General features: G+C 47.0%; 1 protein-coding gene across 1 annotated transcript in view; it reads left to right on the top strand.

Annotated features, from left to right (window-relative positions):
- Nucleotides 1–13,362, top strand: part of LOC310799893 (phosphoinositide 3-kinase regulatory subunit 4-like) — an 82,647-nt gene that overhangs the window by 65,849 nt on the left and 3,436 nt on the right. Inside the window, exons 20-23 of the mRNA XM_083662501.1 lie at nt 1,132–1,263; nt 1,955–2,055; nt 9,315–9,403; nt 11,995–12,115. Coding sequence (XP_083518627.1) covers nt 1,132–1,263; nt 1,955–2,055; nt 9,315–9,403; nt 11,995–12,115 — 443 coding nt within the window. The remainder of the gene's footprint in view (nt 1–1,131; nt 1,264–1,954; nt 2,056–9,314; nt 9,404–11,994; nt 12,116–13,362) is intronic.

Genomic DNA, 13,362 nt, shown 5'->3' with positions numbered 1-13,362 from the left:
GGTGACGTTATTGACGTATATATCTCCATCGACTCAACAGTGTAGTCTCATTTAGCCGTTTGCTAGCTAGCCAGCTAGCTAACAGCACGTAAAAGCTTCAAAACTCATAAAAGTGGTCCTCGTGTGTGAAGATGATATTACTAAACACTGGTTCGCGTTTGATTAAGCCAGCGTTGCCCAGAGAGATTGTTAGAAGCATCGCGCCAAAAACCCATTCAAAACTCCCATAGGCGAAAACAGTGAAGAACCAGGACTGTTAGCATCGATGATTTCCGGACTCGTTCCTGCGGCTCTCTATTACCATATCGATTCCGCTGCATAAACAATACATTCAGGAAATGGACAGCAAAACACAGATTTAACTACAATATGTAGTAAGTAAAATATATGAATTATCTATCATATGTCATCTTTTTCCTCCTATCCCACACGCATATGAAATATATTCGGAAAAGGCGAAGATGTTGTCAAAAAGAAATTCAAGTATGGCTCCTTCTTCAAAATCTAACAGGTTTAGCTCAGGGGAGTGAACTTTTTTAAATAGTATCTCTCGTAAATAAGTTGTGATAGAATGGGCGGTACAAAATAAAATGAAATTAATTCTCCACTTCCTTCAACTCACAATATTCACAAATCCTATCCTGTGTGTGTGTGTGTGTGTGAGACTGTAGCCACTGTTGCCGTTATTATTAATATTAATATTAATATTGCCGTTAGGAAGGCCCGCAAATGAGTCAGCGTTGCCTTTTCACACAGAAAATGCTTTTACACGGCGCGAGGAGGCATTCCGCCATGACGCTCTATCGTTACCATGGAGATGTGAACAGCTGCCGAGGGAAATAGCCTACAAATATTGTGTATATGGTCAGAGGAAATATCCTCACCTACGAGTCGCCGTCTAAAAGGGAGGCACTAACGATACAATAATTCCCCGTCACCATAGGAAACCGTCCTCGTGTAAAGGGCCCCTAAAACTGTAAAACCCAGTAGGAAGCATCCTACTATCGTTCAAAAGTGACTTTCCTGACACCTTACAAACAACTGACAAGATGATCTATACCAGCCTTACAAACATCAACCCGTATCGTCCGTGTGAGATGTCCTAGCTCTCAGTCTCTGCTTCCTCTTCAGGGACGAGCAGCGGCACCATGGCATGCTGGGATATGCGGTTCCAGCTTCCCATCTCCAACCACACCCACCCGGCCCGAGCACGAATCAGACGGCTGCTCATGCACCCACTCTACCAATCCTCTGTCATCGCTGGTGAGAAAGGCTCCATTTTACATTTCTAAATATATTACAGGTCTTTTCATTTAAATTGAAGGTTTCGAAGCGGCACAATATAATAAAAGATATGTCTCTGTCTGTCTGTCTGTCTGTCTGTCTGTCTGTCTGCCTGACTGTCTGTCTGTCTGTCTGCCTGCCTGCCTGCCTGCCTGTCTGTCTGTCTGCCTGCCTGTCTGTCTGTCTGTCTGTCTGTCTGCCTGCCTGCCTGCCTGCCTGCCTGCCTGCCTGTCTGTCTGTCTGTCTGCCTGCCTGCCTGCCTGCCTGCCTGTCTGTCTGTCTGTCTGCCTGCCTGCCTGCCTGCCTGCCTGCCTGCCTGCCTGCCTGCCTGCCTGTCTGCCTGCCTGCCTGCCTGCCTGCCTGTCTGCCTGTCTGCCTGCCTGCCTGCCTGTCTGCCTGCCTGCCTGCCTGCCTGCCTGCCTGCCTGCCTGTCTGCCTGCCTGCCTGCCTGCCTGCCTGCCTGCCTGTCTGTCTGTCTGCCTGCCTGCCTGCCTGCCTGCCTGCCTGCCTGCCTGCCTGCCTGTCTGCCTGCCTGCCTGCCTGCCTGCCTGCCTGTCTGTCTGTCTGTCTGCCTGCCTGCCTGCCTGCCTGTCTGTCTGTCTGTCTGCCTGCCTGCCTGCCTGCCTGTCTGTCTGTCTGTCTGTCTGTCTGTCCGTCTGTCTGTCTGTAGCTGTCCAGGGGAATAATGAAGTGTCTATGTGGGACATGGAGACTGGAGACCGCAAGTTCACCCTGTGGGCGAGCTCTGCACCCCCGCTGTCTGAGATGCAGGTAGGGGTGTGTTTGTCTCATTTGAATATGGAACGCACGGTATATCTGCAAACATATTGGTATCCGATGAGCAAAATAACAGCAATGTTTATCGGTATTAGGGATGTTCGATATTGGCTTTTTTACCGATATCCGATAATGTCCAACTCTTAATTTCCGATACCGATATCAACCGATATCAACCCATACCGATATAAGCGGGCTTTTTTTTCACCAAAATTTCAGGTGGTGGCCCAACGGTTAGAGAAGCGAGCTTGTGACCAGAAGGTCGTCGGTTCAATTCCCGGGACCGGCAGCATAAATCTGGGTGGGGAAAGTGAAAAGGCAGCGCTTGCCCCTACCTCATTACCACCACTGAGGTGCCCTTGAGCAAGGCCCTTAACCCCAACCGCTCCAGTGGAGCTGCCCAGTGGCCAACAGATCAGACTGTGGTTGTACTGGTCAGCTTCCAGGTATGAATGTGTGTGTGAATGTGAACAGGTCACTCCTGAAAAAGAGAGCATTGCTCTCAGTGAGACTCCCCCTGTATATTAAAAATATATATATATATCGGCATGAAAACCGATACCGATATTTTCCGATACTAATTTTTTATGCTAATATCGGCCGATAATATCGGTAGGCCGATAATATCGGACATCCCTAATCTGTATCGGGCAAAAGTAAAAGCTGTCTAGCTCTCCTCTCTGCCAACTATTTATCCACGTTACATAACCATAACATCGCACACGCTTTCTGAAAGCTGTTGAATATGACCAGGTGGTGCATGGTACGCTGATCAGTCTTTCCATTCCGGTAACGTTACAATGCTGCAAATAGCTTTTATTTATAATTATCAGCTATCAGGTAATAGTGCACTCAGTACACTGCAAAAAATAATAAGAAAAAACGTACACTGCAAAAAAAGTACACTGATTTTTTTTTTTTTTTACTCCATTTTGATAAATCAATTTGTCGGAGCTGGGTCGATTTCTGGTCGACCAGGATCATCTTTGGTCGAGGGCAGCCCTAGCGGCTGTTATTTTTTATTTTTATTTTTTAAGTATGCGCATTGAGAGCCTTAACGAGCCTTAATGACTTGCAGCTGGTGGGGGCGGAGTTTCTGCAGACAGGAGCAGGAGCATTTTCTCTGTGAGGTAAACAGAGAGAGAAGGTAAAACACTGGCCATGTGCTTATATTAGCGAGATTATATATGATACAAAGTGGGTTGATTACCGGTAAAGCCATGCTTTAAGGTCACTGTGACCTCACGGATACCATTTTCAAGCTTAACGCGATATCGTTAACGCTGCAGCCCGTCTGGTATTCAACCAACCCAAATTCTCTCACGTCACTCCCCTCTTCCAGTAGCTCCACTGGCTTCCCATCTCGGCCCGCATCAAATTCAAGTCACTGGTACTGGCCTACAGGGCTGCACACCAGTCAGCTCCCCTGTACCTGCAATCTATGGTCAGGTTCCAAACCTCTCAGCGCTCCCTTCGCTCCTCCACCAGTGCAGGTCGCCTCGCCCCTCCTTCGCTACGGGGGCTCAAAAGTCGCTCATCCCGATCTCGACTCTTCTCGTCCCTGGCACCTCAATGGTGGAACGAGCTTCCACCTTCGGTCAGGACGGCTGAATCACTGCCCATCTTTGGGAAAAGACTAAAGACACACCTTTTCAGGCTCCATCTGGGCCCTTCTTGATCTAACTTAGCTCTCTCTCTTTCTTTAAAAAAAAAAAAAAAAAAAATACTAACCTAAACTTGTACCACTGTTCCTTCAGAAGTTGTAGTTGTCATAGACTGTGCTCCATAGTTGATTGCTCTTTTGCTGACAAAAATGTGTTATTGTAAGTCGCTTTGGATAAAAGCGTCTGCCAAATGACGTAATGTAATGTAATGTAATGATATCTCAAGAACGCCTTGACGGAATTTCGTCAGATTTGCCTCAAACGTCCACTTGGACTCAATGATGAACTGACTAGATTTTGGTGGTCAAAGGTCAAGGTCACTGTGACCTCACAAACACCATTGTTAAGCTCGGTAACGCCATATCTCAGTAACACCTTGATGGAATTTCTTCACATTTGGCTCAAACGTCAAAGTCTGGACAGACATGGATGTCGACTGCTCAGTTGTTGGCGGAGGCATATGTGGATATATTATTTCCACAGTGCGGTCATTCTAATTTCTATTTTATTTTAAATGTTTTATAGAACAATATACGAACGAGACGAACGGCTCGCTCAGACACCGGAAAAGTAAGTGGGAAAAAACTGGGGGTACGGTGGTGCAGTGGTAAGCGCTGTCGCCTCACAGCTCGAAGGTCCTGGGTTCGACTCCCACCTGGGACGCTGTGAGCGCTGAAGGAATGCGTGCCCGTCCGCATGTCCTCGAGTGCCCACCGCCCGGGTGGGGTCGTCAAAAGGGCCTTTCTGTGTGGAGTTTGCATGTTCTCCCCGTGCCTCCCGGGGGTTTCCTTCATATAGGAACCCCCTTCACCAAAACATGCAATATCCTGATTGCTAATGTGGTGCCTCCTCTGGTCGGAGGGAGGGGAACTGGTTGGAATAGCATGAACCTCCCGCGTGCTATGTCCTACCGGTGAAGCTTCCTCTGTCAGGTGAAAAGAAGCGGCTGGCTAACTGCCCATGTCTCGGAGGAAGCATGGAGCCAGCTTCAGCTCTCCCCAGATCGGCAGAGGGTGGAGTAGCAACCAGGATAAATATAAATTCAATTAGCACTAATGGGGGATAAAAATGGGATAAAAAATCGCATACATACAATAACATACATTATTGACATTCAACATTACAACGTGGTGCTATCAGCCGCATTATGTGTTTATAAGAGATATATAGTGTGCATGGGGTCTAGGGATGGGCATTTCTAGCAAAAACACTATTCGAAATTCGCTGGCCAAATTCGAATTTAATTCGAAATTCGAAAATAAAAATAAAAATGTTTTTTTTTTTTTTTTTTTTTTGTGAGTGAAATGTTGCATTGTCTCCCCTGATTCTAAGTCTACGGCTTTATTAATTAATATAAAAAGCTTCTGCTGTGGATTTTTAGCTCAAACAAGCATTGCACCACTGAAGTAAAGAACATGTTACATGACATTGACATTTTCGAAAATAAAAAACAGTTTTGACAATCATGAGTGGTTCATTACCGTAAATTCCGGACTATAAGCCGCGGCTTTTTTCCCGTTTTTTGGCCCCTGCGGCTTATATAACGGTGCGTCTTATCTATGGATTTTTTCAGAAAAAAAAAAAAAAAAAAAAAAAAATCTCTCTTTTTTAGCACTCTTTCTAACTATAAATCCACTTCTGTTTTAATTTCCTCTCTTGCCCTCTTTTCACCACACCGCGGACACTGTGTGCACTGTAAAAATAAACAACGGTGGTGTTGTGTTATGTTGTTTTGTTGAAATGTTGTAATACGGTAAATGGGAGCTTCCTCAAACAGCCATCTCTTCCCGACAATCCCCTCTGTGCGTGACCACTTACATATGGTAATTACGGTAAGCAAACGGCCACTCGGGCAACAACTCCCTCCCCCGACTACCAGGAGAAAATCACAAACTTCGGCGAATTCACACAAAGGAAGATCAAGGAATATTCACAACAAGACGAGCAGTAGAAGCAACACTCTCACTTACCATGGGGAAGGTACGCAGAAATTCACACGAGGCAGCTTTCAAGTTGAAAGCAGTCAATCTCGCATTAAAAGAGAGCAGCCGCCGATCAAACAGAGCAGCCGCGCGTAACCTGGGCAAAAGGGACTGTCCGTCCGGGGGAGAACTACTGAACAACTCCCTCCCGACTATCAGGAGAAAATCACAAACTTCGGCGAATTCACACAAAGGAAGATCACGGAATATTATAGGAGTGTGAAAACATCCACAATTACCAACGGGTTCCAAAACGCTGGACTGCTGCGGGATGAAGAGGATGACGCCACGGGGACTGCCCCCTAGTCCGATACCTCACGAGTCCGATACCTCACGAGTCCGACACCTCATGGTTTTGGGTTAGGGTCTGGGGGAGGTTAGGTTTAGGCGTGGGGGTGGGAGAGGTTAGGTTTTGGGTTAGGGTCTGGGGGATGTTAGGTTTAGGCGTGGGGGTGGGAGAGGTTAGGTTTTGGGTTAGGGTCTGGGGGAAGTTAGCCTCTTTTTTCGGACTCGTGAGGTGTCGGACTCGTGAGGTATCGGACTCGTGCCATGGCACCTGAAGGAGAGAGGAGAGTGGTTGACGAAGCCACCCTGAACCTGTTCGTTTCCGACACTGAAGATGAGGACTTTGGTGGTTTCAGTACGCAGGAAGAAGAGGAAGACGAGGATTAGTGACTTGACTTCTCTGGTTACAGGTTTGCTGCACATATACGGTAGCCTATTGTTGTGTGATTTTGTCTGGGGATTAGTGACCTGACTTTTGTTTTGTTTTGTTGAAATGTTAATAAATGGGAGCTTCCCCAAACAGCGATCTCTTTCCCGACATTCCTCTCTGTGCACGAACCCTTTCATATGGTAATTAAACATCAAAACACCCGCGGCTTATAGTCCGGTGCGGCTTATAGAAGAAAAAAATAGTCAATTTTGGTCCCGCGGCTTATACACCGGTGCGTCTTATAGTCCGGAATTTACGGTAAATATTTAGTAGGCTCAGGTCTGAGTGCCAAAGGGGTGCCAAAGTCACCCCCTCTCCCTCTTCATGGGATTTCATCCGCCATTCATTTTTCCATAAACCTTGCTTAAAATGCTTATAAAAATTGTTTTACTTGCTCAAACCAAGCGATTTGACTATACTTAGAATCAGGGGAGACAATGCAACATTTCACTCAAATTTTTTTTTTTTTTTTTCGAATTTCGAATTTCAATAATAAAAGTCGACCTTGATAATAACAACGATTATTCGAAAATTCGAAATTCGATGCCCATCCCTACTGGGGTCCCACACAAGGGGTCCATGAAATACCAGCCAGGCAAACCATCCGTCAACCTCAGGCACTTGTCATTCTTAACCTCGTCAAAGTAGCCCAAAAACGGCCCCCGGATATTTGAGAACCTTGTTAACTGCGTTGGTTCTCAGGCACCTGAGTCTCTCTCCATCTGTATAACAGAGATCATGTCCGTCAGCCACACCTGAAAAGAAGGTGAGGAGGAGGACCTCCATTCCTTCAGAATAAGTCTTTTGGCGACAGTTGTCCCCAGTGTCAGTGAGACTGTTGCACAGCTGTAGGGAAGCTCAGAGATGGACTCCGAGCAGCCGAAGATGAATCACTGTCCAATTAAATGAATGTCTGCAAAACTGTTGACTACAAATGAAAAGTGCACTGAAAAACAATGCTGATTTATTTTGCACATGATCTCACACATCCGAAAACTGTCATTTGTATCCTGAACATATGTAAAACACATGTGGGTTGAGGCAGTGTAGTGATGGACGTGTTTGGAGGGAGTTTCTCTGGAACTTCAAAGTGCAGCTCGCTCTTTCTGAACGCCAAAGCAACCAAGGAGAAACCGGACTGTGTTCAGTTTGTTGGAGAGGCAGACAGTGACACTGAATACTCGGCTCACACCGACTCCACTCTGCTGTGTTGTGACCCGGTCTAGGGGTTTTGACCACAACATAAAACTTAGACACTGACAACAATGACAAGCTATGCGTGATTTTATTTTCACACGTAAAAAAGATAAACGGGGACACTGGACTCTCTACTCTCACGCTAACAGAACAAGCTAACTTAAGCCTGAGGAGTAGGCCGAAGCCAAGGCTAGAGCAGGCATTGGAAGCAGCAGCTAATACAGGAGGTTGAGTCCAGCATCACAACACATGACAAAATGTACCAAACAGATTAACAATATAAATAGAATAAATTATTACTGCAATGTGGCTAGACAGAGCTACCAAGCTACCACAGCTTCCCAGTTGTCTTAAGCACAAAGATAAACACAAAAATCACAGTTTGGAGGAGCAAGGAGGCAACATGGAGGGCCAGTGTTAGCACTACTCAGCTAACACCAATCCCCCAGTGCCATCTTGAAAGCACAGGAGTTATATAGGGGCCTGTCCCTGGAGTGGCCAATCCCCAGCGACGATGTCATCAGCCAATCTCCACTGGCCAGCCAATCCCCTACTGCAAACACACCTGCAGGGAATAAACGTGCTCACACAGCAGAGTCCTCACTCTCCACCACACACAAGAGACAAAGATCCTCCCACAGAAGTGAGGTCTCACTCCACACAGTTACAGAAAAGCACAAGGAATAAAATACTACAATTACGGCCTAAGGCCGTAACAGCTGTCTGTGGAATGTACCTGAGATAAGTGTTTAGATATTCTTTTTTCTTTTTCTTTTTATAACTTTCTTTATTTGTTTATTCATTTTTATAAAAAAAAATATATAAAGACATCACAGTTAGCGATTTTTGAAATGGAAACTATGTCTATGTAAACGTGAACTCACATTTCATTTTGTTTGTCGTTTCCATCTGGCCCCGTGCCCTGGGTGGGATACTAGCAGAAACTGCAAAGCGGACGAGCCAATCCGGGACCCGCCTCGTAGTTGACATTGTGACCGGCCAATCAGGAACGCCACTAGCAGAACAGTAATGGCCGCCTCCTTGCCCCTGTCCCCCTCGAGGAGTAATGTCAGCATTCGTCGAGTTTAAACAGCCACAAAGTGCAGTTATTGCAGAGATGGAAAATGTTTTTGCCCATTCTCCCGAGTGGATTTTGGTTTGACTGGATCAAAACGCTGATTGGCTGAAGGAGTTGTCTGTCAAAGGCAAGTACACCCGTCCAACTTCTGCCCACTGCTAAACACTGTTGTGAAGGATTCAGGCCAGACGGGAACGAAGAACGAAATGAAATGTGAGGTCACGTGACCGGCTGGTTTACCAGGCTAATGTGAGGTCACGTGACCGGCTGGTTTACCAGGCTAATGTGAGGTCACGTGACCGGCTGGTTTACCAGGCTAATGTGAGGTCACGTGACCGGCTGGTTTACCAGGCTAATGTGAGGTCACGTGACTGGCTGGTTTACCAGGCTAATGACTACCAGGTTGGCAAAAATGGTACGTGTGAAGTCAGAAAGTAATGGAAGTAGAACAAATGCATTGCTGATTTTGTTATTTTGATGGTAAGCACTAAAAGCACCAGCCTTATCCTTTTAGGTCATTTGTGTTGTGTGTGTGTGCTTGTGTGTGTGTGTGTGTGTGTGTGTGTGTGTGTGTGTGTGTGTGTGCGTGTGTGTGTGTGCGTGTGTGTGCGTTGCAGCCATCTCCTCACAGTGTTCATGGGATCTACTGCAGTCCAGCTGATGGGAACCCGCTGCTCCTGACCGCCGGCTCCGACATGAGGATCAGGTCTGAACCAGTCAAACCTCCACACACACCCAGTCACTCACTCACTGAAAACTCACTGCAGCCTCACTGTAGCCTCACTGCAGCCTAACTAGCCTCACTGCAGCCTAACTAGCCTCACTGCAACCTAACTAGCCTCACTGCAGCCTAACTGTAGCCTCACTGCAGCCTAACTAGCCTCACTGCAACCTAACTAGCCTCACTGCAGCCTAACTAGCCTCACTGCAACCTAACTAGCCTCACTGCAGCCTAACTGTAGCCTCACTGCAGCCTCAATGTAGCCTCACTGCAGCCTCAATGTAGCCTCACTGCAACCTAACTAGCCTCACTGCAACCTCAATGTAGCCTCACTGCAGCCTCAATGTAGCCTCACTGCAGCCTCAATGTAGCCTCACTGCAACCTAACTAGCCTCACTGCAGCCTCAATGTAGCCTCACTGCAGCCTCAATGTAGCCTCACTGCAACCTAACTAGCCTCACTGCAGCCTAACTGTAGCCTCACTGCAACCTAGCTAGCCTCATTGCAACCTAACTAGCCTCACTGCAACCTAACTAGCCTCACTGAAGCCTCACTGACACCTAACTAGCCTCACTGTAGCCTCACTGCAGCCTAAAGGTGCTGACAGGGTTCTGCGCAACCTCGACTTGGAGCCCTGCCGCCGACTAGTGGCGACAGCGAGACTGTGCATACTCGAACGTAACTTGGCGCGTTGGCTGCGCTACACGTCCGAAACAGTTATCGTGTCGTTTACCAAGAACTTGCAATCATGTTGGTGGGGGGACATTTTATTGTCCCTCCATTTCAAAACTCATTCCGGTGAGCCTGCAGAAGGCTTTGCTAGATGAGGGACAAGCACTGTTAAACGAGGAAATGGCATTTCCTCATTCCTCACAACAAGTACGTCCAATCACAGCTCTCGTGCTGGTCACGTCACGTCCGCATTGACGCCACGGAGTCACATTTTTGAGGAGCTGCACGCCCCCTCGGCCGAGCTGCGCCGATAGGACGGCCAGCTGCGGCAACCCCCTCGGCGCAGTCAGCGCTGGCGATTTTGCGTGGGCATAAAACCAGTTTAACTGCTACAAAACGTCTCTTGCAGAATTCAGTGCAGTTGCATTTGTTTTGTCCCTGAGCCAGTTGGATAAAGACATACAGCGGTGGTTCTCAACATGGGGTCCGGGGACCACCCAGGGTTCCTTGAGGGGGTTCCACAAAAAAACATTTGAGCATCACTATATTTATTCTATATTCTCAAATACACTACTGCCGCATGCGCTGGGACGCGTCATCAGTGATGTTATCTGGGGTCGTTAGGTGTTTCGGGTCTGTCAACATCATACACCCTCGCCCAGTAGACCCAGCAGAGGCCGATTAAGACCCCGACTCGCGTCCCAGAAGCCGCTCACGGATCAGCCTTACTACTCTATCTGCGGGCATATCCGTGGGCATAAAACCAGTTTAACTGCTACAAAACGTCTCTTGCAGAATTCAGTGCAGTTGCATTTGTTTTGTCCCTGAGCCAGTTGGATAAAGACATACAGCGGTGGTTCTCAACACGGGGTCCGGGGACCACCCAGGGTTCCTTGAGGGGGTTCCACAAAAAAACATTTGAGCATCACTGAAGTACACAGATATAAACAGAAATCTACATGGAGGAGATGATGTAATAAATAAACATCCAGAGATCATTTAAAGCAGAGGAGATGAGACTCCCCGTCATAAAGACATGCTTTACGGCTTCAGCTTGACACCAGCTGCCTCACTAAACAGCTTAGCTATTTGTTTGTTTCTGGGTTCCATGGCAAAGAGATTAGTATTGGTATTTGAAGGTCATCTTGGGAGTAGGGTGGCGGAAAACATTTGTCTGTCTTCACTCTACATCTGTGGAGGAATGACTGATTATGGATATTTTACAAATTCTACAAAAATGTTTTTGCTAAATTGCATAGTGTCTTTCTCAATGAGGTTTTTAAGTATTGGGGGCCCGGTGGCGCAGTGGGTAAGCACTGTCGCCTCACAGCTAGAAGTTCCTGGGTTCGATTCCCACCTGGGACGCTAGGAGCGCGTGCCCCGTCGGCATGTCCTCGAGTGCCCATTGCCTGGGTGGGGTCGTCAAAAGGGCCTTTCTGTGTGGAGTTTGCATGTTCTCCCCGTGCCCCCTGGGGGTTTCCTTCATATAGGAACCCCCTTCACCAAAACATGCAATATCCTGGTCGCTGAAGTGTTTCCTCCTCTGGTCGTTAGGGGCGCCTGTTCGGAGGGAGGGGAACTCGTTGGAATAGCGTGAACCTCCCACGTGCTATGTCCTACCGGTGAAGTTTTCCCTGTCAGGTGAAAAGAAGCAGCTGGCTAACTGCCCATGTCTCGGAGGAAGCATGGAGCCAGCTTTCGGCTCTCCCCAGATCGGCAGAGGGTGGAGCAGCAACCAGGATAAATAAATTACGTTAGCACTAATGGGGGATAAAAATGGGATAAAAAATGGGGTGGGGGGGCGGGGGGTTTAAGCATTGACAGGCGAAGAAGTGGATGTTGTATTAATGCCACACGTTGTGGTGCCTCTCTCTGTCTCTCTCTCTTTCTCTCTCTCTCTCCAGGTTCTGGGACTTGGCGTACCCAGAGCGCTCGTACATCGTGGCGGGAGGAGCCAATGACTCGCTGCACTGCCCCTCAGTCCTGTACAGCCGCAAGATCATCGAGGGCACCGAAGTGGTTCAGGTGAGCAGACCAGACCTAGTGAGGGAGGGAGTCTGATCATAATAATAATTGTTTATTTGATCATTAGGGCTTTGTTGAAAAGAGGATGTGGGGGTTGAGACTGTTGCCTGAGGGCGTTTTCACACCTATAGTTTGTTTGCTCTGGTCTGAATCAAACTTGGAGAGTTTTCCCCTTGGTTCGGTTTCTTTTCACACGGGTGGGGGTTCTCCAAACCATGTGAGAACGTTCACTCTGCTTATTGGTCAGATGTGTCTGGGGGCGGGAGCAAGAAAGTCAATACAGGAAGTAGGTCCTGTGTTCTGGACTAGAGTCAAGTCAAGTTTATTTGTATAGCACATTTCATACACAGAGGCAATTCAAAGTGCTTCACATAAAATGGTACACAAGGAAATAAAAGAATAAGAGGATAAAATATACATTTAAAAGCATCACAACAGAAAAAGAGCATAAAAAGTGCATTAAGCGACAGGCGCAGCAGTTAAAAATGTCCATAACCTTTATAATAGTTGGACTCTAACCTTTATAGGCCGCACACATCTCCTAAAAAACAGCTGTCAGCAGTTCAAAGCGACGGTAAACATAAAAGTCTTGAGTCTATTTTTAAAAGTAAGTAAAGTTGGGGCAGATCTGAGGTCTTCAGGCAGTTTGTTCCAGCTAGCAGAAGCATAGTGGGTGAATGCGGCCTTCCCATGATTTGATTTGATCCTAGAGACAGTTAGTAAGCCGGATCCCCGCTGTCCTGAGAGGTCTAGACTGTTCGTAGCGTGGGAGCAATTCAGCGATGTATTTTGGGCCTAGGCCGTTAAGTGATTTGTAGACTAGTAACAGTATTTTAAAATCTCTTCTATGACACACTGGCAAGAGCACATTGCTATGCAATTTAACATGGAGCGACGGCAGAGTTGGTATTTACGGAGATGTTAAAGTCCTGAAAGGTGACATTTTTTCATCTTGTGCAAACAAGTTATTATCTTTGGTAATAACTGTTAATGTTAATTAACATATTCTTTCTTCTCTGCCGGGCTTTACCAATAAACTGGACCATATCAAAAGCTCCCTTGCTAAAGAATAATTCAAGTCTGGGCTCATGCTAAAACCAGAAGGCCTCAGGGTGTGCACCAAACATCTTTTCAAAAAGACTTAGTCTTAAATCGTCATACAGGGGGCAGTAAAACACAAAATGGATTCAATTATCTATTTCCCCTAGGTCACAAACTAAACACAGCCTGTCCTCTTCTGGGACTGC

This window comes from Poromitra crassiceps (genome assembly GCF_964638095.1).
Source record: "Poromitra crassiceps genome assembly, chromosome: 29".
Taxonomy (NCBI): Eukaryota; Metazoa; Chordata; class Actinopteri; order Beryciformes; family Melamphaidae; genus Poromitra; species Poromitra crassiceps.
This window is presented reverse-complemented; position numbering and strand designations above follow the sequence as displayed.